This window comes from Podarcis liolepis (genome assembly GCF_965112155.1).
Source record: "Podarcis liolepis genome assembly, chromosome: 2".
Taxonomy (NCBI): Eukaryota; Metazoa; Chordata; class Lepidosauria; order Squamata; family Lacertidae; genus Podarcis; species Podarcis liolepis.
This window is the reverse complement of record NC_139555.1, coordinates 124,946,203-124,972,304: the sequence shown is the minus strand read 5'-3', so window position 1 is coordinate 124,972,304 and position 26,102 is coordinate 124,946,203. Positions and strand designations below refer to the sequence as shown.

At 43.5% G+C, this 26,102-nt stretch overlaps 1 protein-coding gene and 1 pseudogene across 2 annotated transcripts; both read right to left on the bottom strand.

The window, feature by feature from the left end:
- Positions 1 to 734: 734 nt before the first annotated feature.
- On the bottom strand, positions 735 to 10,177 carry LOC310699304 (vomeronasal type-2 receptor 26-like; the record flags this gene model as incomplete). The annotated part of the gene is made up of 6 exons (XM_083486950.1): positions 10,081 to 10,177; positions 7,241 to 8,035; positions 5,693 to 5,920; positions 4,670 to 4,796; positions 2,205 to 2,839; positions 735 to 797 (listed from the first exon to the last, which is right to left on the bottom strand). Exons 1-6 carry the CDS (start codon positions 10,105 to 10,107, stop codon positions 735 to 737), a joined length of 1,875 nt encoding a protein of 624 aa, XP_083343076.1. The 5' UTR covers positions 10,108 to 10,177.
- A 5,150-nt stretch (positions 10,178 to 15,327) lies between these two features.
- On the bottom strand, positions 15,328 to 23,985 carry LOC310699303 (vomeronasal type-2 receptor 26-like; annotated as a pseudogene). Its single transcript, XR_014530079.1, has 6 exons — positions 23,722 to 23,985; positions 22,622 to 22,913; positions 19,861 to 20,652; positions 17,595 to 17,825; positions 16,853 to 16,979; positions 15,328 to 16,226 (listed from the first exon to the last, which is right to left on the bottom strand). The product of XR_014530079.1 is annotated as a vomeronasal type-2 receptor 26-like (transcript).
- Between the last annotated feature and the right edge of the window lie 2,117 nt (positions 23,986 to 26,102).

Here is a 26,102-nt window from a genome sequence, read left to right as displayed (position 1 = left end):
CATAGTTACTAATTTTGTAAATTATATCAATTTATTCTGCCAAATTTCTTTCATGGGTGTCAGGGAACTGACATCGGAGACCAGCAGAGAGAGAAGTCGCCCCGATAGTGCAGGAGAGGGAACCAGCAAGGAGAGAGAGAGGGTTTCCGAGGGGGAAGGGAATCAAGGTGACACCAAGAAGGAAGGAGGGGATGAGAGCACTTTGGAGGGAAGGCTCAGGGACTCTTCCAGTGAGATCAGCGGGGAGAGTGCCGGACCACCACTGGGCACGCCTACTCTGCGCAGAAGGCTTCCGCGCAGAGAGGCTAGGCGGAGACTGGCTGTCAAGGAATTCTTATGTTGGAAAAAATTTAGGAAACACCCACTAACGGATTCTGCCAGCGACTGAAGCAGACGCTTCAGTTAGGGAAAGGTTTAAACAACAAGCAGTTTAGGGAAGTCGGTGACTTACACACAAGCAACTACAATTCCCATTACAATGGGTATCTCTTCTTTCTTTCCAGTTGTGTATAAAAAGAGACTGAGTGTCTTTTTCGGGATATCATCACTTGTTATCCCTAATAGAAATGCCTCTTTGGGGAAATGTGATCTTAAGAATCTTTTTAAATTCTGTATGAATCATCTCCCAGCATTCTTTAGCATATTTACACAACCACCACATATGGATGAGAGTTCTGTCTACCTCGTGGCACTTCCAGCATAGATTTGAGAGGGGCAAAATTGCATTCAGCTGCCTAATTTGGGTTTGTGGGGACAACTCCTGTTGTTTTGAAGAACTTGAAGTTAGGATCACCACTCTGAAGGTGTAAGGTTTATCAGAAAGAGATGTCAAATGACAGGCAGCTTCTTCAGCTATCATACAGATTCTAGATATAGAGTTTGCATGCTAGCTAGACAAGAAGAAGAAGAAGAGTTTGGATTTGATATCCCGCCTTTCACTCCCTTTAAGGAGTCTCAAAGCGGCTAACATTCTCCTTTCCCTTCCTCCCCCACAACAAACACTCTGTGAGGTCAGTGGGGCTGAGAGACTTCAGAGAAGTGTGACTGGCCCAAGGTCACCCAGCAGCTGCATGTGGAGGAGCGGAGACGCGAACCCGGTTCACCAGATTACAAGACTACCGCTCTTAACCACTACACCACACTGGCTCTCACCACAATAACATAAGACACCAGAATTTGATTAGAAAATGAGGTTTTATTATCAGTATCCTTGATACAGAACAGAAATGTAAACAGCAAGAGATATCAAGTTATGATTGAAACAGCAAGACCACAAAGCTGCTTCCAGAGAACTGGACCTCTCTCCAGATTCAGCTATTTCTGAAGAGGAGACAACCTATTTGCCTAAAAGCACCTGCTTGTATACTATAAAATTGCCTCTGCCAAGCACACTTTGTGATGTCAACCTGTTAAACATTTCCTTTGGTTAGCGTCGATTCCAGGGCATATTTCCAGAAGGTCCTTAGCATCTGCACCCCAAATTCTGTTGATGGTGCAAAACCTAAGCCCATTTCTCATTTCTTCATGACCTAGGATTTCAACTGTACACCTAAGGCAAATCTTAGTCTGGTCAGCTGAATCATTAATGTTCAGCATTGGGGGGGGGGGGGAATCAACATTCAGTGTGGGTGCATAAGTTAGGAGTTGGTCAGAGAAAGGAGGCATGGGAGTCATTGGTTGGAATGAATCTACACAAAATGCTAATGGTCATTTTTCAGTCCTAATATGTGTATCCGTTTTCCCTTATATAATACCATTATTATTATTATTATTATTATGATTATGATTATGATTATGATTATGATTATGATTATGATTATTATTTAAAAAGTCAATCCCTTTGGAGCCTTTTGGGAAATAATAAGCCTGGGATCCAGGTTTTTTTCTTTTTAACTCCCCAATTATTTAATATCTGTAGTGCTAAGAATTAAATGCAATGTTTAGTCTTTTGTCTTCAGGTGCTGCTTCATGTTCAGATCAGGCTTCAATATAATAATGTAGCACTTTGGCATGAAGATACATCCCAGAAGCCCAGCACTGGAGGCCAAGATGGAGAAAACCTGAACGGCTACCATGTACTTCCCCTTGGTGCTCAGGTAGGTGGGCACAAAGGACACCCAAACACTGCAGAAGACCAGCATGCTGAAGGTGATCAGCTTGGCTTCATTGAAGGCCCCAGGCAACTTCCTGGCCAGGAAAGCCACAGTAAAGCAGATGGCAGCCAGGAAGCCCATGTAGCCGAGGGCAGTGTAAAACATGGCAACAGACCCTTCATTGCATTGCAAGGTAATCTCTCCAGGCTGGGAGTGCTTGTCAGAGTCTGGGAATGGGGGAAAGATCCCCAGCCAAGTGGCGCAGATAAGAACTTGTACAGTGGAACAGGAAATGACAATGGAGTTGGCTAAACCCTTCCCCAACCATTTCCTCACCCTACTCCCTGGCTTTGTGGCCAGGAAGGCCAGCACCACAGCAATGGTTTTTGCCAGGATGGAAGAGACGGCAACTGAGAAAATGATGCTGAAGGCTGTTTGTCGCAGGAGGCAGGTCATTTTTGTTGGCTGGCCGATGAAGAGGAAGGAGGACAAAAAGGAGAGAAGGAGCGAGATGAGAAGGGTGTAGGAGAGATCCCGGTTGTTGGCTTTGACTATTGGAGTTTCCTTGTATTTAATGAATATTCCGAAGACAAGGCCAGTGGTTAAGGATAAGAAGAGGGCAAAGGAAGTTAGGAGGCTCCCCAGAGATTCTTCATAGGACAGGAAAGCGATTATTTTGGGGACACATTGATCTCGCTCCTTGTTTGGATGCTGATCTTCTGGACATTTGATGCATTCCTTGGCATCTGCATAGAGAAAGAGACTTCAATATTCTTATAGCATTATAACACCTACAGCAGTCTGAATGTTGTCACAATTGTGGGGAATGGTTGCAATATGGGAGAGATCAGGAAAGAACACTGTGTTGCTGGGAAGGAGAGAGGTGCAGTGGTCGAGGATAAGAAAACGCCAAAGGAAGTCGTGCGGATTCCCAAATGCTCTTTATAGGCTAGGAAGGGAATAACCTTGGAAACACATTGATCTCTGTCATTGTTTGGATGCTGCTCTTCGGGACCTTTAGTGCAATGTCCTGCATCTGAGAAGGACAGCGACTCCAGGATTATTGACACCAAGCTTACATCCATAAATGTCTTTGCTGTATTGAATTTGATGGTATTTGTGTCAGGAAACAGGAAGGAGCAGAAGCAATAGCAAGAGGAAGGTATCTACTGGTAGAGGATATGCTTTGTACACAGAGGCCTATATCTGACATAAATTTAGGCCTCCTTGCACCCATTTCAACTGGTGTACCCTGAACATTGCACAATAGGATTCCTTCTACAAATCTGCTTTATGTGTTTCATATCTGCCCAAAAGTGCAGCACATTGTGGAGAATTCACTGTGCATGGTAAAGACTAGAACATGTCTTTAACGACTGACCTGTTCCTGTTCCCCAACCACATATAGAGCAGAGGTTTAAAACCTTCACAGAAAATGTAAACAAATTCAAAATAAAGCCAGAACAGCTAAGAGCTTTTGTCTTCCTAGGATTCAAACTCAGCTTTTTAGCTCTCATCCTGTCCACCACTACCTTAAGGAACCCATCCAGAAGAACCAGAAGAAGAAAACCTCATTCATGACAAGGCCCCGGGCCCCGCAGTTCCCTTATATGATAAACACACATGGACACAAATAATTTAGGTTAATGGGCTAATCGGATCCTTTTAACAGGATACCCTTATCGAGGAGGGGCAGGCAGAGGCTACAACCTCCCCTCCCATCACAAAGGCCTACCCAATGCCTAACCTTACAAAATTGTGACGATTGCTACAAGGTAGGCGAAAACCAAATGGCTGGATCCTAATTTGCCAAGTGAAACAATTCCTACCCCGCCCCATCAATATGGTAGTCGACATATGTCCATAGCAAGGTCGCTGTCATAGCAACGCATAAAAAGAGAGCAGGTGGGCTAGGCAAGATCCAGAGAGAAGGCAAAAAGAGTCCACCCCCTGGCTGCGCGACAGTTTAAATGGCCTACGGCCACGCCCCCAGCCATGGCGATTGGATGTCCAGGGGCGTGACGTGGCTGGGAATCCCCATGATGTGGGCAGCATCCCTCCACCCCCAAGCCAGGTCACTGGGGGTCCCGGATGCTGGTCCGCAACACTGCCCCCCAGGGAAGGGGAACGGATATATGAAAACCACAAACAAAGCACAGTACAACAGCATCAACATTCAGAGAGTGGAGAGAAGCATTGATAACAGCATGGCCATCATTAAAACTACCAGGGCATTGTACAAACTGAAATAATAAAATTTTTAAATGTAAAAAAATCTCAGAACAAAGCACAGAGAACCAGCATTCTAGAGAGCAAGTCATTAAACCAGACGATGCGCTGGACTGGTTGAACAGCTAAAAATTTGTTCGCCTGATGCTGGAATCACATCACAGCTCGCGGCAGCTGAGGCTCCCTGGCAAGGCCACCCCATTCACTGTTGTTACCACTTTGTACTTGCTTTATGAACACAATTTTATGTTCTTCTCTGCCATGGTATTTCCCCCCTCCCCCTTTAACGTCAGGCTTACAGGGTTTTTTGTTCGTTTTGTGTTTTGCAAACAAAACAAATGGAATACCTTCCTGAGTCGAGATGGTCCCTTCTGCGCATGGAGTGCAAGCATAGCAACAAACTGGCTTTCCTTCCTGAGTCTCCTTGGCGTCTCCAGCTTGGCAGCTTTTGGTGCACCTGGAACGAGGCACGGTCTGTCCAGAAAGAGATGGAGTGTCACAGGAAAAGAATTAGGAGTATTTGTGGTTGGTGGTATACATTCAAAGATTTGTGCTTCAGACGCCATGAAAACCTTGCTAGGCAGCCTCTTTCTTAGGCAACAAAATGTTCTGGGCCAGCCATGGCAGAACCTGCCCTTAATGCCCCCAAACAGGGCAGGTTGGGGGAGCTAAACACTCATTGGCTGGTGCTGCTATGGGAAGGTTCCTTTGTACAGTGCAGCCCTGTAGATCAGGGATGGAGAACCTGCGACTATTTAGATCTTGCTGGGCTACAGCTCCCATTATCCCTTGACTGTGTTAGAATTCCTGATCTCTGATTGAAGTCATGGGATTTTTGTCTTTCACACGACGTGATATGTTTTGACTCCACAGAGTGGGAAGTGACAGGATGTTTGTGTTACTGTGTTCCGTGAAGTGGGACTATTGACTTTTGTCTGATGCTAGAGAGAGAGGGAGCCATGTTGCAGTGCTCCGTGTGTGTTTATATGTAAATAAAGTAGATTAGACAACATGCTGAGTTGCTGGGGTCTGTCACACGAAATGCGCAAACTCTGCGGATCCCTAAGTGTGTCGGTGTTGGTTGGCATCGGTCGCTGTGATGTTCGGGCTGAAGAAAGCTTATGAAGCTCCTGAACGATTGACCAGGAGGGAGAGAACATGCCAGTCGGGCATGTGTCTCTGCCAGAGTCCTACTCGAGTGTAGGCTGAACTCCTGACAGACTGTACTGGCAGGGGCTGATGCGCGTTTGAGTCCTACAACATCTGGTTCCTCATCCCTGCTGTACGTGTTTACATTGCGTCCCAGCATGCTCAGATTATTTGAGCTTGGCACATGTCACAGACAATAAAATGATACACATCTCCCCAACCTTCTTAAACGTCTCGGGCCATGAAATAGCATCTGGGTTAATGGTGAACTTCAGGTCTGAGGATGTGCATCCCTCCATACTTCCAATCTTCACTCTGCCACGAGACTTATTGGGAAACTGCACCCAATTGATGATGTCAAAGCTGGCTGGCAGCTCCCGACTCTCATCCAAACATTGCCCCTCGATGGAGGTATTAGTCAGCTGGACTTCTCTTAAGAAAGGGTGGAGCTGAAAGGACAGGAGAAAGAGCAGCAGGTGTGGTAGGTAAGACAAATTAACAGAGAACAATGCTATCGAAAGCTAATAGCCATGGTTCACTAGCTAGCTAGAAACTTTATTTGCATTAGCCACTAGCCATAGCAATAAAGTAAAATATACTGGAAATCGAGCTAAATAGTTAGCTTTAGCCACGGATAAAACATATCAGCCAATAGGCTTTCTTTTGATTAAAAGAAAAAGGGAAACCTGAGGAATGTTAGAAGGTTAATCACATAATGGATCTTATTCTAATTGCCCCTGCTAAAAATATTATTTTTTACAGTTATACTAAAATTAAACTAATACCCAGCCCCATCTAAACATTTATCCTACCACCCAACAGAGCAAAAACAAAAAAAGAAATTTAAAATGCCACAGGTTAAAAACTATTTTAAAACATTGAAAAGCATTTTCGACATTTGCCCCAACCCCAGAGTTTGTTTCAGTGAGTCTGGGCTTCTTCAGGACTCGCAGCAGGGCAATATTCAAAAAATATTGTTAGTAGCAGTGACTACATTATTACATGAGCACTGTTCCACAGCATTTGATATTTTCATTTATAGACATTCATTCAAAATAAGATGGGGTATGTATTCTTTTTCATTACTGTTTGTATTATAGTTTATATTTTTTGTAAAGTGATATGTCATGCAAGTCATTGTCTGTAAAATTTACTCGCTTCGTTTAAAGATTTGCAGAGACTTTGAGACGAAAGATTTCATTTTGTACTTGTTATGGTTTGAAGGAATTCTATAAAGATTGTCTATTACGTATGTACATGGTCATCATGTTGCCTAGACATTACTGGCGTTCTCTTTGCAACACAGGGGTTTGTTTGTTTGTTTGTTTGTTTGGTTACTCCCAGGAGTCTAAAGCAGAGCAGGTGAGCCTGATCCCCACTCTCTAGGCCAGGTGGAAAAAAGTCTTGTAGGGAGCGGCCTTCAGCACTCACAGCAGGGTGCTTCATATTGGGACTAGCGCACAACTCATCTGGACTCCTACATATTTCTATTAGAAGTAACCCTCACTGAATTCAATGAGCTTACTCCCATGTAAGTGCATATAGTACTGCAGCCATAGTGGCTGATCATGGTTGCTGCTGTTTTCTGCTGTCACAGCTTAGTAACCTCCTTCTCTTCAGCATTTTAAGACTAACACTCATTATCATTATGGGTGTAAGCTCCGTTCCATGTTCGTTTCATTTTTGAAGGAGAGCATATTCCACTGTTAGGCAAAATGAGATTGGCTACTCAAAGTGATAGATTTGGGGCACCACTGAATGAGAAATACCTGCCAAGGGTGCAGCCTCTGATGTTTCAGCCTGTTTCCTCCACCCACCCTCAAGATCTGTCTGGATCTCGATGAATGAGCCATGTTCAAGGCCCGAACCACTGCTTGGACACTGTTGTACGTGCTGTAGCTGTCCTGGGAGAAAACTCTCTCAAACTCCTCCTGCTGCAAAGTCTCCAGCTTTTCTCCCTCTGTGCATCTTGTCCAGCCTTTCACAGACAACACATGCTTTGAATATGAACAATGAAATGCTCTTTTCCAAAACCGTTCAAGAACAGGCGAGAATGGATTATAGTAGTCATATTTCATCCTTATGGGGGTCTTTGTTACAAAGGACAAGGAACCCCAGAGGTAATGGAAATCAACAAACAAGTACATGTTAATGTCCCAAAAAGTTGTTGTGATCCAGAGCTTTGACCCAGCGTGTATTGTTTCAAGTAGGGTTTGCAAAATTGTAATCAGATCAAATTCGTGTTGAGAGTCTGCATAGTAAACAAGTACGCTAACTTGTCTCCACACGTCACGGGATTCTCTTTTGAGTAACTCGTAATACGGCATCGTCCTGAGGACTCTCTTTGAAACGGCAACACAAATTCCATTGTGGGTCAGCAGAGGTTTCAAGGCGCTCATGAACCTCTCTCCATTGTCAGTGTCTGGAGCGACGAGACCAACCCATGTCCACTGGAAGTGCAGGAGCAGCTGGACAATCCCCAAGCACTGCGCCTCTTCTTTTGGGACCATCCGGTAGACAAAAGGGAACTGAGTTTTATAATCGAGAAGAAAGCCGTAACTGACCTAGTGAAGAAGGGGGAAAAGATGGATGATACCTGTCAGGGGTACAGGGACAGAGGCACAGGGAAGGCAGGAAATGGAGAGCGATGGAGAGGAATCCCAGGAGAGCGAGGAAGAGGATAGCAATGACGCAGGGGATTCCATGAGTCTCTCCAGTGAATCAGAGGATTCCCAGAGAGGGGCGCCTGTGGTAAGGGCAAGGGGAGCCCCGGGGGGAAAGTGTCAGGAGCAGGGGGCCAGCAGGGGACCCCAAAGCGGCAGCTGGGAATCAGGGCCAGCCTCCCCACCAGAGCGTAGCGAGGGAGGGGGAGGTTCCAGTGTGTCAGAGGGAGCAGCTCCAGCGACAGAGAAAGGGGAGGGATCAGAGCAAGCCGTTCTCCCGGAAGGGGAGGAAGGCAGTGAGGGGAGTAGCATAACTGTCAAAAGGAAGGTCAGAAGTTGGGCGCGCGCGCCAAGTTCAAATGAGGAGGCGCGAGGGAGAACAGGGAGCCCGGAGGAGGAGGGGCCAGGACCCAAAGCCCGAAGGAGGGGGCAGGAGCAGTCTGGAGACTCCGCTTCAGGAGAAAGCAGGAGAGGAGGAGCCCCGACGGGCAGAAAGACCCTGCGGAAAAGGAAAGAGAGAAAAAGGTGGAGCAGCGTTAGCTTATTAAACTGGTGTAGGGGAGGGACCGATTCAGAGGGGACTTCTAATGTCTAGGAGAAAGAGACGCGGGGCTGCACGCCTCGGTTGTGGAACCATTAATGAACTGCAATAAACATCCTTGTACATAAGAAGAGCTTGGCGTTGGTCTTTTGTGAGCTGAGACCTGAGGCAGCCCTGACAATACCTTTCCAGGACAATGATCAAATACTTCTTAATCTGGAGTTACTAACATGTATCAACAACCTCCAAGGGGACTCTGTGGTGTGCTTGCCAGTGAGTGCCAGTCTACTCAAGCCGCTGTGCCCAGCATCCCCAACACAGTGCTTTACTTTCCCCCATAGGACTGAATGGTGATCTTTACTCCAAAGCAAGTGATGAACAGAGATGCTCAGCATCAATACACTTTGGCCAGGGTTGTTTAGCAGCACAGTCTTACATATATATAGGAGAGAGAAAGAGGCAAGGATACCCAATGGGGTGCACAGGTGTTGAGTTGCGCCTAACATTGGGGGGCCCGTCACACATACATGATGTCAGATGCGTGGCTCACAATGTGCATGCCGCCCCTCCCAATCCAGCCAGGCCAACTCAACCCGCCATCCCCCACCCATCGCCCAGCACCCGCTGCCTTACTTTCATTTGCAGCTGCCACCACAAGGCTGAGACCACCTTGGTGAGGTCTCCTTCTCCTTCTCCTCCTCCATGAGGTCCAAGGAGGCACCTGAGCACATTTTGAGATCGCCAGCACTCTTTCCTGGAAGGCGCCCTGGTGACCATCAAAGGGACATGCTGGGCCAAGACACCGTGCCCTGCTGTGTCTCTGACAGTGATTGCCAGTGTGAAGGCCCCCTCAACATTGTGGGGGCTGAGATATTGAGGGGACACCCCCTGGAACTGCCACTTCATAGCTCCTCTATGAAGAAAGGGACCTTTTAGTTTGGAGAAGAGGCAAAGAAAAGGAGACACATATAAATGTTGGAAGATTCAGGACAGATCAAAGAAGGAACTTCTTGACAGAGTGCATAGTTTAACTTGGATGGTTTTAAAAGGCAATGTTCTACCTCCACTGTTCAAGGCAGTATGCACTGAATATCAGTTGTGGTGAGTCACAAGTCTTGTCGCAGTCAAGTTCTGCTTGTGGGCTTCCCATTGGGACATCAGATTGCCAACGGTGAGAGTAGGATGCTGAATTAGATTGGCCTGATCCAGCCAATTCTTAAATGTTGTTAATTGCAAAATAATGGCAATGTAATAGATTCAGGGGAGTTGCTACAGGTGAAGTTTCCTTCGGAAAAACGGAAGTCTTGCTACGAAAAGGAACATAAACTTCGGCAAAATAAATGTTGCAAGTCACCAAAGGATCACTAGAATTTTACACAGTTGATTGTCTCCCAATCCATCATACCTGTGGGATTTTGTAGATGCCCGACATGGTTGAAATCTGGCTGAAGGTGTCAGAATTAGCATGTTCAAGAACTGCCAACAGGTTGTTCCGTCTTCCGCAATTGTAGTTCGGAATATTGATTTCCCCACCAGCCAGCAGGTCTAGCATGACATCGGAAGTGATTCTGCTATCACAATAGTTCTCATAGATGTTGTAGCCCAGTGTGATGTTGGGTAAAATCCTAGAATCCTGATTGATTTTCTGAATGGTGAAGAAGAAGGACAACATATGCCAGTACCTTCTGAATTCAAACCTGCAATACAACAAATATTTATAGTTTACCCTGAGATCAAAATGACACTTAATTCAGGCAATATTTCCAATTACAAAACAGCAAATTAAAAAAACAACAGTAAATTTAATTCATGTTGGACTTTGGTATATATATATATATATATATATATATATATATATATATATATGTTTTCGTAGATTTTCACGGGTACAGGAATGCAGGTTTTGGTGTCCTCGGGTGTCTTCCCGTGTAAAAGTTGGGGTGTCTAGGCGACGTTTCGACGAGGTCTCACTCGTCATCTTCAGGCTGGTGCTTTCGGCTTCTTGTTACTGGAACAGAGCTCTGTTCCAGTAACAAGAAGCCGAAAGCACCAGCCTGAAGATGACGAGTGAGACCTCGTCGAAACGTCGCCTAGACACCCCAACTTTTACACGGGAAGACACCCGAGGACACCAAAACCTGCATATATATATATATATATATATTGCTGCAGAGTGCAGAAATAAGTAGTTTGGCAAGACCGCTGGTTGAAATAAAAAAAGGAACATTATGAGTATATGCTTGCCTGCAGCCATTATCACAAAAGGTCCAAAATGAAGGTCCAACACAGACTGGAGAAGGAAGAAGGAAGAAGGAAGAAGGAAGAAGGAAGAAGGAAGAAGGAAGTAAAACCTGAGAGAAAGTAATCTGAATGGAGTTACTTAAGAAGGAATTGGAGAGGGAAGAATAGATTGTCTTTCTGCGTACCAACCCCCAATGGTTTAGGTAACTTACTGGATGCATTGCACCTTTGCTCTCAATAATTTTAAAACACAGGTAACAACTACCACAATTTTAAGCTGTAGGATTAACAGTTCCTAAACAGTTCAGATAGAAGAGTTTGGATTTTATATCCCGCCTTTCACTCCCCTTCAGGAGTCTCAAAGCGGCTCACATTCTCCTTTCCCTTCCTCCCCCACAACAAACACTCTGTGAGGTGAGTGAGTCTAAGAGACTTCAGAGAAGTGGGACTAGCCCAAGGTCACCCAGCAGCTGCGTGTGGAGGAGCGAAGATGCGAACGCGGTTCACCAGATTACGAGTCTACCACTCTTAACCACTCCACCACAGTGGCTCTCTAATATCCAAGTTGAAGCCTGGCTGTGAAATTAAACCGATGTTGGTGGCTGTGGGACCTCAGAGGACAGGGCTTTTCACAATGCAGAGATAATCATTTGCACAGTGGATTTTGTCCTACTTTCTATAGAAAAGCTGCTCACTCAGGAACATTTGCTCCCATTCTATTAAGAAGCTTTGTGGGAGGAGAAAGAGGGGAGGCTGAACCTTCATTTAGATGCTAGATAAACCACATCGTCGCATAATATGTTATATCAAGCTGTTCAAAATGAGCCCTCTGGCTGGAGAACCCCAACGGGGCGCAGTTGTGTTCATGGGGCCCATCAAAGGGCAATTCAGAGCCAACGTTGGGAGAGTTGACTAGAAGTTTGGGGTTGCCCGGTAACAAGGAACATCAGGTGAAGGAGTGTGAAATCAAGCAGCGTATAGTTTCTTACTCAGAAATCCTCGTTAAGGGGGGGCTGGAGAAAATGTATGGTTTCATTCTAGCACCTTTTGGACATATGACGCCCCCAATGAGGTAGTCTCCTGGCCTGTAATAATTCCATGGGTCACTTTCATCCCTGATCAGATTCAATGGGCATTTTGCCTTCAGCATCCCACAAACTGCCTGGGGCATTGGCAGCAGCAGAAGCAGTAGGAGCAGCAATATCATTCTGAATCTGCCTGCAACAGTGGCCTCCCTTCTGACAGAAATAATCTTAGATATACAGATCAAGTCCTGATATTGAAAGGTACCAATAGTAAACCTCGCCCCCTTGTCCCTACCTCCTCCAAATATCAGCGGTAAAGGATATATTTCTGAAACCGTTCCTCCTTCAGGCTTAGTGCAAAAACTTGCCTCATTGCCCTTAATTATGGTGTTTTCAGCCATTGGGGAAGTCCTTGGAGTTTTGGTAAGAAGAATGGTGTGAATCACTGTAATTTTAATAATTATAAGGAAGAAGAATTGCCCAGCCCTCTGGTCCATCTGCTTGGGTGAAGGAAAATGTTCGGAACTGGAGAAAACATGTTTTTTGGAACTCACTTGGGCCAGAGGGGGGGGGGCAGGTGGCCTTGACAAGCTTTCCATGAGAAACATCTTTGGAATCGCTAGGACCAAAATTCCCTCCCTTCCTTCCTATATACAAAGAATGCAAAGCAGTTGTCACACTGCAATTCATGTGGCTGCCAGTAGGTGGCCAGGTGAATGAGAAAGCAGAGCAGGTGCCCAGGCAAGCTGTTTCTTTTTTAAAAAAATTTTTAAATTAATTTTCCTTCAATAAAACAAACAGCAATAAACAACAATAGCCTAAATTAGACAACATAAACTAGCCATTACAATTTTTCAGTAATTACAACATCTTATTAATGTCCCTATTATCTACGCATGTTGACCTCCCTCCCTCCCGATTTCGGGCTTCTTGGTAAATCTTCCTTTTTTGCAGTTTCGTGGTTAATACAACACACGTCGTAATATTTATGTGATACCTGCTGTGGTTTTCAGATTTCTGAAATTTCCTTCAATGTATGTTATAAATTTGTTCCAATCACTAATAAACTTTGTACCTTTTTGGAATCTAATTTTTTGTGTCATTTTTGCTAATTCGACATCTTCAAAAAGTTTTATTTGCCAATCTTTAACAGTTGGGATGTCTGGGTTGTTCCATTTTTGTGCTATTAATATTCTAGCAGCCACGGTCGCATATTGGAATAGTGTCTGATCTTCTTTTTTAATTTCGTCCCCAATTATTCCCAGTAGGAAGGCTTCCGTTTTTTTTAGAGAAGGTATATTTGATTATTTTTTTTAATTCATTATATATGAGTTCCCAAAACTTTTTAATTTCTTCACAAGCCCACCACATGTGGCAGAAATTCCCTTCTTTAATCTTACATTTCCAGCATATTTTATTTCCCATTTTATACATTTTTTTTCTAATTTCACCGGCAAGCTGTTTCAAGGAGTATGGCAGGTCCTTAATTTACATCAGGGAATCCATACAATATATTTGCCTAGAGTGTGGGAAGAGCATCCATAACCTAATGATGTCACCAGTGCTTTTTTCAAGGAAAATAGGTGCTGGAACTAACCATGAAGTTGTTACAGTAAGTCGCCAGACGATTCATTTTTTTAAAAAAATATTTTTATTGCTTTTTTTCCAGATACAGATGTTAAGTCAGATATATAAAAGAAATAACAGAAAAAGAAAAGAAGAGAAAAAAGAAATCCATCTTTCCAAGACATTTTTTCATAACCAACCGGACTTCCCCACATCTCCCTCACCCTGCATTCTTTACAATAAAAGTATCAGCAAATTATTACCTTGTTTCATGCGTTCTTTTGTACTTTCAAATAATTATATTTTGGGTTTAAAATACTTATTATCAGTTTACTTTTACCCTGGAATAAATATAATGTTGCTTTAAACTTTAGTCCTTTCATAAATATAACTTAATTTCCCGTATCACCAAATCTTACTGCTGAAGCTAAATTTTCCAAATCATGCAAATTCTTAACATTCCCAGACGATTCAGGGCAGCCAGCTGGTGCATCTGGTTCTGGTGCAAATCAATTAAATGCACCCCACCTCCCTTGTTCTCTTAGATTTGGGCAGATGGTTAGGGCAGCTTGGAAGGGCCCTGTGCGCACGCAGTGATAGAGGTCTGGCTGGTAAGCTTAAAGCCTACTGCTGCTAAACGGGAGGGAGAGTGAAGAAAAGGAAATATTAATTGGTCCCATCCTGTAGCTTGACTACTCATCGCTAGGAGAAGCTAGGAACTAGGTGGATTCACAGATATAATAAAAGGCTCGTGCACTCTGGCCAGCTTCCGTTTTGAGTTTAAATGTTGTTTAGGCTTCTCAGAAGTATGTAAAGGCATGCCCACCTGAAGGACTGAGGTGACTGGGAGCGGCCACCGAAACAATATAACATCGGTCCTGAAAGACCTACATTGGCTCCCAGTACATTTCCAAGCACAATTCAGAGTGTTGGTGCTGACCTTGAAAGCCCTAAACGGCCTCGGCCCAGTATACCTGAAGGAGCGTCTCCACCCCCATTGTTCTGCCTGGACACCAAGGTCCAGCTCCGAGGGCCTTCTGGCAGTTCCCTCACTGTGAGGTTACAGGGAACCAGGTATAGGGCCTTCTCAGTGGTGGTGCCCACCTTGTGGAATGCCCTCCCATCAGATGTCAAGGAAATGAACAACTACCTGACTTTTAGAAGACATCTGAAGGCAGCACTGTTTAGGGAAGTTTTTAATGTTTGATGTTTTATTGTGTTTTTAATATTCTGTTGGGAGCTGCCCAGAGTGGCTGGGGAAATGGGTGGGGTATAAATAAATTATTATTATTATTATTATTATTATTATTATTATTATTATTATTATACCGGAACTGCGCTCTGCAGCGCTCCGGCTGGATAAAAGCCACTGGAGAGAAATCATACATATGCTCACAGTGTAGAATGTGTTTCAGTCACAGCTCTAGCCTTAGTGAACATCCAAAAGTCCACACAAGAATCAAGCCATATATATTGTTATAAGTTTTGGGCGCCAGATTTTAACGTTTCTAAATGTTAGAAATTAATAACTGCTTGAGTGCCAGATGTTGGATGTAGCAGTGTAAAAGCGCAGGTTAAATCAGTTTTTCCTGACTAGAAAATCCCTTGTGGAGAAGAACCAACATCTAGAACAAAAGAAGGCAATGGGGAATTAACAAAAAAGTTTCTCTCTGCCAGACAGCGGAGGAGTGTGAGGCCGCTGATGAGCAGAGTCACAGGCTGGGTTTAGGATTTCAGTCCAGTAATATTCCATATTATTCCATAATGTTCAATATTCCATAATATTCAATATTACTGGTGCTAAGAATCAAATATTATGTTTAGCTTATTGTTTTCAAGTGCTCCTTCATGTTCAGATCTGGCCTCAGTAAAATAATGTAGCACTTTGGGATGAAGATGCAGCCCAGAAGCCCAGCACTGGAGGCCAAGATGGAGAAAACCTGAACGGCTACCATGTATTTCCCCTTGGTGCTCAGGTAGGTGGGCACAAAGGACACCCAAACACTGCAGAAGACCAGCATGCTGAAGGTGATCAGCTTGGCTTCATTGAAGGCCCCAGGCAGCTTCCTGGCTAAGAAAGCCACCGTGAAGCAGATGGCAGCCAGGAAGCCCATGTAGCCGAGGGCAACATAAAACATGGCCACAGACCCTTCGTTGCATTGCAGGATGATCTGTTCTGGTCGGGAGTAAATGTCAGCCTCTGGAAAGGGTGGAGAAAATCCCAGCCAGATGGCACAAACAGCAACTTGTACACTGCAACAGGAAATGACAATAGAGTTGGACAAACGTTCTCCAAGCCATCTCCTCACCCTGTTCCCTGGCTTGGTGGCCAGGAAGGCCAGCACCACAGTGATGGTTTTTGCCAAGAGGGAAGAGACAGCAACAGAGAAGATGATGCTGAAGGCTGTTTGACGGAGAAGGCAGGTTATTTTTCTTGGTTGTCCAATGAAGAGGAAGGAGGACAAAAATGAGAGAAGGAGGGAGATGATGAGGATGTTGGAGAGATCCCTGTTATTGGCTTTGACTATGGGAGTTTCCTTGTACTTAACAAAGATTCCAAACACAATGGCTGTGGTGAAGGATAAGAAGAGGGCAAAGGAAGCCAGGAGGCTCCCCAGAGATTCTTCATAGGACAGGAAGGTGACTACTTTGGGGACACATTGATCTCGCTCCTTGTTTGGATGCTGATCTTCTGGACATTTGGTGCATTCTTTGGTATCTGCATAGAGGAAAATAAACATCAGTATCCTAATATCAGGCATATGCCTACAGGAGTCTGAATGCTGCTGCAATTGTGGGAAAAGGTGGACATATTGGAGAGATCAAGAAGAACACTGCTTTCTTGGGCAGGAGAGAGACAAAAGTTCTCAGTCTATGGTGTCCTTCCGAAAAGAGGATCTTATGAAATATGTCTAGAAAAGCTGTGTCTGTAAGATATTACAGAACCATTTTTTAAAGAGTAGACCAGGGAGGAGAACATTGGGCCACTGGGTCAGATCTGGCCCAGCTGGTTTCTCCATTTGGTGTATCCATTTATGTAAATTGTGTGGTGGGAAAGGCTGGGTATTTAACAATTGGGAACATATGCAAGGCAGACTGCAATCTGCTCAGCAGCTGATGTGTGGTGCATGCATGTATTGGTTAAGAAGTGGAAAGCTGTTTCCAACCAGTGGAAACTGCCTTCCCCTACCAGTGACGCTCTTTGAACCTCCCAAAACTAGAGAGGCATTCCATTCATGGTGCATTCCGTTCATGTGTTGCCGTTACAAGCATCATGTTTGGACTGGCTCAAATATTCGCCCCATCCTCCCATCAAAGGCCCTTTCCTCTGAGATCCTCTCCTACCTTCCAGAGTAGAGATTGTCCCTTCTGAGCAGGGAGCACAATCATAGCAGCACACTGGTTTTCCTTCCTGAACCTTCTTGGCATATCCAGGGCGACAGCTCTCTGTGCATCTTGAGCGGGGTGTGTTCTGGGCATAAATAGAAGGAATATCAAGGAAAAAGTGATGTAACTGCAACGGAACGGAATAAATTACGATGCCAGGATAACAATAACAGCAAACAAGAGCATGGAAACAACAATCATAAAGCACTCATATGAACAGAAGCAATAACACAATTCCTCACACTGCTGCCTTGGCATCTGCTCTTTTGTTGCACAGTTGTGAAATACGGACAAAATATGTCACTTTATGGGCCACCCTGAGGTTAGCTGTTTTCATGCTGTCCTCTTGATTTACTGAAGAGATGGGGAATAACTTACTGTACTCCAACCTTGCTCAACCATGTGCCTCTCAGATATTTTTGTCCAATGCTGGACCGGGGGGCGGGGAATGGGAATTGTAGTCCAAAATATCTGGAGGGCACCAAGTTAGGGAAAGCTGTTCTACGTTGCTTTGTGAAGTCTGCTATTACTGTGACAACTTATACCTTCTTAAGGGCAGGCTCCATTAAATTTTATGGGATTTCATTCCACGGAAGTATCTATAATATTGCCATCAAAGTCTCCTATGTACTATTGAAAAAGTGATTGGCGCCTAGCAGATAACATGGTTAATGAAATGACACATGTAATCTCCCCATACCTTGTTAAATGGCAAGGGCCATACAATTGCTTCTGGGTTAATGGCGAGCTTCAGATTTGAGGACTTCTGTCTCTCTACGCTCCCAATTTTCACTCTAGCCTTAGAGTTATTAGGAAACAGCACCCAGTTAATTATATCGAAGTCAACAGCCAGTGCCCCATTCTCATCCAAGTACTGTCCATCAGTCGAAGTATTAGAAGACGGATGGACTTCTTTCAAGAATGAATGAAGCTGGAAAGACAAAGGAAACTCCAGTACTGAGAGAACATGCAACCATGTGTGATATTTCATCCCTGCTTACTCTGAATCCTAATCTCATCTGAATAAGGACTAGGGAATCTCATCTGTGATAGATTTTTAGGTCCCTGTATTCTTTTTCAGTCTTTGGGAGAGGGGGATTATCAAAGTCAGAATAATTACATATATTGTTTAAGTTTTGGGGAAAATATGTAAAGAATGATTAAAGGAAGAACGCTAAGTTCACAAAGAACAATAGTCACCTTCCTATTGCAGGGTCCTCTTTTTGTATATCAAAAAATCTCAAGGGAAACTAAAGATCACTAGCAAATGGTCATTAGTAGCCCTGGAAACCAATGATAATAAGGAAGCTTGGAGATTGTCACAGGGCTGTATCAGAAAAAAAGCAGTTTTGGAGCTGTGTGGTTGAAATTGTAAGACGGAAGCTTGCAAGCATATTGATTTCTAATGATCATCTAGAATGGTTGTGTTTGCATCACTGAAGTAATTCATGTTTTCTGAGTTAGATCTAGCCACATCCACCATTCATCTTGTGTAAAAAGTCAGCCCTTATATTGATATTAGATTCTGATTCCACATGTGTTCACCTTTCAAAACTGCAATGATTCGCAGCCTTTGTTTATTTGGTTTTTTAAATTTCTGAGGAGCACACGGTTTGAAGCTGATGATAAGTGGATCACTGCTGAGTCAGGGCATTGTTCCAATTAGTTCTACACTGCTCTCTATGTTGTGCTACCTTTGGTGTCGCTCTGTGGGCTGCCCCACAGAATGCTGCCTGCAAATCACTGGGCATAGTTCAATTGCTGGAGCGCCTGGTTTCCATGCAGAAGGTCTCAAGTTCCATCCTTGACTGCAACTCTGTGGAGGGTTGGGAAAGATTTCCTTCCTTCTCCTACTGAGAACCACTGCAAGTCCACTGGGCAAGAGATTTTGGTTATAATACACAGTTTTCTTCATGGGAAAAGTTATGGAAAGAGGATTTGAAGTTTGTAGCCTGCTGTTCATTGAAAGAAATTTATATGAAAATGATGTACTGCTGGTACCTGACACCTAGTAAAATTGCAAAAATGTATAGAACCTGCTCAAATTTGTGCTGGAAATGTAAAAGGAAAGAGGTACGTTTTATCATATGTGGCGGTCATGTGGGGTGGTAAAAGCTTTCTGGGAAATGATATGTAATGAGTTGAAAAAAATGTTTAAGATAACTTTTGTTAAAAAACCAGAGGCTTTTTTGTTAGGCATTATAGGTGCGGAAGTACCAAAAGAAAACAAAAGACTGTTTATGTATGCAATAACAGCAGCAAGGATGCTTCTTGCCCCGAGATGGAAAGAAGAAGAAGCACTGAACAGAGAAGAGTGGCAGACCAAGCTGATGGAAGATGCAGAAATGGCAAGATAGACAGGAAAGATCAGAAATCAAGAAGACCAAGTATTTTTAAAAGACTGGAATAACCTTTTAACATATTTGAGAGATCACTGTAAACGGTTGAAATAATTGGCAGGAATACAAGGACATTTGTAATGTTAACATGGATTTTGGATACTATGATTACATAACAGATTGTTGTTGTTTAGTCGTTTAGTCATGTCCGACTCTTCATGACCCCATGGACCAGAGCATGCCAGGCACATAGCAGATAGGTTACAGTAAAAGATGCAGGGATAAAATTTAGAATTGGAACCCATTGAGAAAAGGAAGAAGATCTCAAGGTTTGAAAGAACCCTTTTCCTTTCTAAGGTGTGAAAATGTTATGTTTACGGTGTAGAATTTTTATAACACACACACACACACACACACACACACACACACACACGAGTACCACTGCAATGTAGAGGAAACTAAGGTAGATAAACCAATGGTATAACTCCTATGTTTCTGCTGATAATGAGTGTAGACAATACGGAACTACATGGATTATTCCTCTGATTGGTATAAGGCTGCTTCCCATGTTCCTATCATGATGATTCCAGAGCTGTGATAATGAACTGCAGTTCGAAAAGGACATACCTGCCATGGCTGTAGCCTTTGACGTTCCAACCTTCCTCTTCCTCCTCCCATTGACGTGCGCCGTGATCTGAATGAATATGCTGCATTTATAGCTTGAGCCACGGCTAGGATACTGAAGTAGTTGACATAGCTGTCTTGGCATAGGACTCTTTCAACCTCTTCCTGAGGTAGTACTGTCAGATTCGCCTTCTCCCTGCATTTTTTCCAACCCCTCACGGACAAGGGATGTTTTGAATATGAGCAATCAAACGCATTGTTCCAATGCGTTTCACTAGCAGAGGTTATTAGCTCACAGTAGTTATTTCTCCCCCTTTTTGGGGTCTTCATTACAAAGGACAAGGAGCCATGGGCATACTGGAAGGATTTAGTTTCATACAACAAGATTGTGTTCTGAAGAGCTGTGGCTATCCAGACTTTCTGCCCAATTTTTACCCTTTCAAGTAAGGTTTGTACCTCTAGGATTATAAAAAGTCCATATTGAGAGTCTGTAGAGTAGACAAATACATTGACTTGTCTCCAAATGGCAGGTGGTTCATGGGGTATCCACAACCAAGTTTGTTGTACTACTCTTTGTGTGAAAGCAACACAAATTTCCCTTTTGATCATCAGAGGTGTCAAGGTACCCAGGAATCTTTCTCCATTGTCATTATCTGGAGCAAAGAGGCCAACCCACGTCCATCTGAAATACTGGAGGAGTTGGATAATCCCCAGGTATTGAGTTTCTAGGTTTGGGGCCATCCGGTAGACGAAAGGGGAATGGACTTTATCATGAAGAATGAAGCCGTAACTGAGCTGCTGAGGAAAGCAAAAGAGACTGATGCGCTGTTTTTCAGGGCCAAGATCGTATACTTCTATGTGAAAGATGATGACACATTTTATTAGGGCAAACATGAAAATTTTATGTAATTTTGTAAGCAGTTTACAAAGGTGCAATACAAAAAAATCAAGATGGTAGAAGTATAAAGTCATACTTCAATTAATATGCCTTCTGAAATAATAATAAAAACCCCCTCAGTAGTTCCTGGAAAGGGGTCTGTCTGAGCTCAACTGGAAGGGTATTTCCCAAAATTAGGATACAAGCTGAGCCTCTTTCCGTTATTCCCCCCAACAGGGTAAAAGGGATTATGTTATAAGGGATTAGGCAGTTCCACAGGCATCCTGGACCCAAATTGTTTACTTATTTAGCTGCTCTAACAGTTATACACTACTTGATTGTAAAACAAACCCTCAGATTGGTTTATGAAAGATAAAACAGTAAAATCAAGAAGATTTTGCAACCATATTTTAAATATACAAAAACAGAAACGCTAAAACAGATTAATATTATGTCAATTTTCTAAGCATCATTGCAGGCTTGTCAAAACATGAATATTTTTAGCACGTGCCAAAGAGAGTACAGTGAAGGTATCTGGTTGATCTCAATAGGCAGGCAGTTCCAGCAGCCAGTGCAGATCTCTGAACTCAGGTGCTATATGCTGACAAGGCCTCACTCCTGCCAGCAATCATGCTGCAGCATTGTGAGCTAACCACAGCTTCTGGATCACACGTGAGGGAAGCATCACATAGAGAGCATCACAGTAATCCAGTCTTGAAATGACCAACGCATGAACTACTGTGGGCAAGGCTGTTCCAGTCCAGGAATGGCCATATCTGCAGAACCAGTCACAGTTGGTATAAGGGACTTCTAGCCACCGAAGCTGCCTGACCCTCCAGCGAGACAGGTGGATTCAGAAGCACTCCAAAACTGTAAACCTGCTCCTTCGGGGAGAGCATAACCCTGTCCAGGTGTCAGGGACTGGGCAGATGAGGAGGAGCGGAGGAGACCGTTGCCCCAAGAAGCTTCCAGTCAGGAGGCAGATGAAGAGAGTATGGACCCAGGTCTGTGGTGGTGGCAGATGGGAAACATCCCAGAAGAAGAGAAGAGCTGCAAAATAATGGATAGTGAAGAACAGGAGCAAGGTGGCAGGTGTACTAGCCCTGAACAGAGACAGGAATCAGATGCATTAGAAACAGTACAGCAGCCAGTTGACGTGATGTCCCTTGAGAGTCAACAGCTCAATCTTTGAAGAAGTACATTCCATGGTCTCCGTGTGTTTCTGTTTACTACTGATATAAGTACTGAAAAGAAGCTCTGTGTGTGTCTGGTTTCACTAGGCCAAGTGAGTTGTTTGAAGTCTTCATCATGACACCTGAGGGTAGGCAATTGACCAATTTCTTGGAAATGGGAGCTACTCACCAGAAGTGCCTCCATCTTGCTGGGATTCAAACTCTGCTTGTTTTTCCTCATTTACTTCATCACTGTGCCCACACATCAAAAGCTGATGAGAAGATAACTAGAACCAGAATAAGCTCTGCCTTAAGTGACACTGTACAAACATCAGTTCCTTCCCTGCTACCCGCATTCAGAACAAAAAAAAAAAAAAAAGGATGTTCTCAGCACAATAAAATGGGGAAAAGGCTGAAAATAACATCCATCCATCCATCCAACCAACCAACCAACCCATTCATTCATTTATTAATTCATAAATAAATAAAATGAGGGAAAGGGTCATACCCCAGTGGTAGAATATCAGTTTCACATGCAGAAGATCAATTTATTTAAGAAAATATTTCTATATGACTCTTCACTTCATGAAAAGCAGTGTTTCAATTAGGTGTACAAAGTAAGCAATACAATCAGTTGCATTAAGGTAAGCATAACTTGTTCTTTTACGAGATGGCAAATGTTTCCAGGTGTGCTTGACTTGAACCTAATTCTTACTTGTGGGATTTTGTATATGCCCAGCATGCTTGCAATGTGCGTGGAGACGTCAGATTCACCCCCTTCAAGAACCGCCAGCAGCTTTCTCCATCTTCTACACTTGTAGTTTGGAATGTTGATTTCCCCGCCAGCAAGGAGGTCTGTCAGGGCATCAGAAGTTGTTCTTCCATCAAAATAGGTATCATAGATGCTGTAGCCCAGGGTGATGTTGGGTAAGAGCCTGGGGTCCTGATTAATCTCTTGAACTGTAAGTGAGAAGGAAAGAATGTGCCAGACCCTTCTAGTCATCCAGCTGCAAAAAAGTGTGTCATAAAGTGTGTCAAAAGTGTGTCACCCATGGTGCAGTGAAAATGATAGTCACATACATTTTGTTACTAGATGAAGGAGGCTGGGAAGTAGGGCAGCAATGGGTGATGACCCCTTAGGGCACCCAAACAATTTTGTGGTTATTAGCTGTCACTGTGTCAAAAGAACACTCCAGGCATTGTCTTTCTCACAAATCTGGTCCCCAAATAATGGTTTGCATGCTTGTAGTGGGGTGTGGGAAGAGTAACCCTTCACATCAGACAGGAAGTCTTAGGGATGCTGGGCTCTGCTGAGCACTACAAAAAATGTCTCCTGAGCCAAACTTAGCCCCACAGGCTGCATTTCAAGTGCTGTAAACACTTACAGTTTCCAGTTGCATAGTTTGCGTTTAGCCAGGGGAAAAGAATTGTGCAGTTCCTGCTGAAAATGGTTCCCTCCAATTATTTTCGAACCCAGCTATAAAGGAGGAGACATTGGGCAATAGATATTGGTTATAATATAGATATGAAAGCATTGCAGCAATTGTGGAATATGGATATAAAATCTACAGCATGCTATGGTTTAAGAGAAAACTATAAGAGGGCATATGTTGCTTTTCTTGAACATTATGCTTCTACTCAGATTTTCAAATTGCATTTGATCCCATTGACTGAGACGTTCCCCCCATCTTCAAACGAAGAAGAGGCAATAGTAATTTATCAAGGGTACCTGAAAATAGGGGGTTGACCCTTGTAGAGCAAGAGAATTGGAGAGTAATTTAGGAAGGAGAAATATGCTAATACATCATTACTTACTTCAGAAATGCGCTTACTGGGGTGCTGGAAAAGCTAAAGGGAAGTTGACTTCCAATTAATCTTGAAGATATGACTCCACTAATGAGGAGGTCTCCTTGCCGGTGATAATTCACAGCCAGATTTTTATCCTCAATCAGATTCAGTGGACATTTTGCCCTCTGCTGCATTTCGTAGGTTGCAAGAGGCAGCAATAAAAGCAGTGTTATCATTCTGTGGTCTGCCTGCTACACTTCCCTTCTGACCGTTCCTCTCAACACAAGTCATTAATTAGAAACACCCCCTCAAATTCTTACAAGACAGAGGCTTCATTGACTTGACAAAGGCAAGGTTGTTCAGCTCTGGCTTCAGAGCTAAAAAGGGACTGAAGGGAAGGGTGATAGTTCAGTGGTGGAGCATCTCTTTTCCACCCAGAAGGTGCCAGGATCCACCTCTGCTAACTGCTCCAGGTAGGACTGAGGATGTTCTTGACCTGGAGAGCTGCTGCCAGCCAGAAGATAGCACTGAGCTAGAAGGCAGCTTCCTATTGATTACGCTCCACAAGGACCTATCTCCTGTACCCTTTCACCTGCCCTATATCTTGACTGCATGGATTCTGTGACATGCAAGATACTTTATACATCAAACAATATATTTTATACACCAAACTTTTCAAGCACAGTGGAGTAAATAACCTCCTTCTGCCCTTAATTGTGATGTTTGCATTGTTGTTCCCAAAGGTAACATTTGAAGGGTGTACAAGGGAATCACTTTGATTATGGGAAGGATAAGAATAGATCACTGTTGTTCTGATGATTGTAAGGGGAAGAAACATCTCTTCTGAAACTTTATGGGAGCAGGTGGAGAACAGGAGAAAAACATGTTGACTCAGGAATCTGACATGGTTCAAGGAGGAAGAAAGTGGTGTATGATGGACATCAGAAGAGCCCTGAAGCTGGATCAGGCCTAAGGCCTATAAAGTCCAGTATCCCGTTCTCAAAATGGGCAACCACCTGCCCCAAACAGAAGCCCATAAGCTGGAGATGAGTGCAGCAGCACTTTCTCTACACGTGTTTCCCAACAACTAGTACTCAGAGCATCCTGTCTCCAATATTGGAGGGAAAACATTTCTTCAATTGCCAGGAGCTATTGTCAAATGAAATTCCTCTCCTAGTCCCCCTCAATTTTTCTCAACCAAGTAGCCCAATTTAGCATTTGGGTGGGCAAGGTCTTGTTGTCGTTGTCATGAAGAATTTTAATTTAGGGTCATTCCTCTGACAGTGTGAGGATAATCAAACAGAGATTTCTGACTGCAGACAGCTCCTTCCAGCTGTGCTACAGACTCTAGATTGGTTAAGACTATACAGGAAGGCACCAGAAATAGGTAATAGAAGGATATTTTATTTCAAGAATCAGAGTCCTAATACAGAAAATAAATCTGCAGGTAGGTGTGACCAGAAAATAGGGGGGGGTGCCTTTAACAGCCCGACTCCCTGTTAAAGGACTCAGAGCCCCTCAAGTTTGTGATAGGTCAGAGAAAAATGAGCTGAGGCAAGATCCTGTGAAAGCGAGGCAGATCTTTATTATTCTGTTGCAACAGAAGTTCCCCCATCTTTCCAAATATCTCACTTTCTCATGTAAATCCTATAAATAAACAAACTGTTTGGAATTAAGAGACCTGCTCCTATTCAAAACTGGCCTGGCAGGTATCTGTTAAGCAGAGCAGACATGTCAAAAGAGCATCTTCTTCTGAGACAAGGCATAATCTAACATTGCTGTTGGCTGCGTTCCATATTTTTTGATGGATTATTTTGAAATAAATAGTCAAGGGCTAACAAAGTTACAGACAGTCTGGGATGCAAGCAAGGCTGTAATGAGAGGACTCTTTATACAACAAAACTCATTTAAAAGGAAATTGAGAGAGAAAAAGAAAAAAGAAATATTAGAGGAAATTATGAAAAAGGAGAAACAGCTGCCAAACAGAGCAAATAAAGAGACAGTAAAACCAAAGAATCATGGCAAGAAAAATTGATGGACTAAGCAGAACTGGCAAAATTGACATATAAGCTACGGGACAAGGATAACTGTGACTTTAAGGATGAATGGGAACCTTTCACAAAGTATCTGAAGACGCAACAAAGCGAACTGGACTCCTTGGCAGGTTTTGAATAAGCATTCACATTTTTTTTTTACTGATAATAATCAGCTAAACAGTTTGAGGATCTATACAACTTTGTAACATGCAGAAAACAGCATTATTGAAGAAACCAAAGACTGGAACTGAGGGAAGTTGGGGGGTGGGGTGGGGTTCTGTGGGGGGGGGGAAGGGAGGAAAAATGGGGGGGGGAAATAAGGTTATGTTTTTGGAAAATATGTCTTGTTATAACTTTGAATAAAAAAAACTA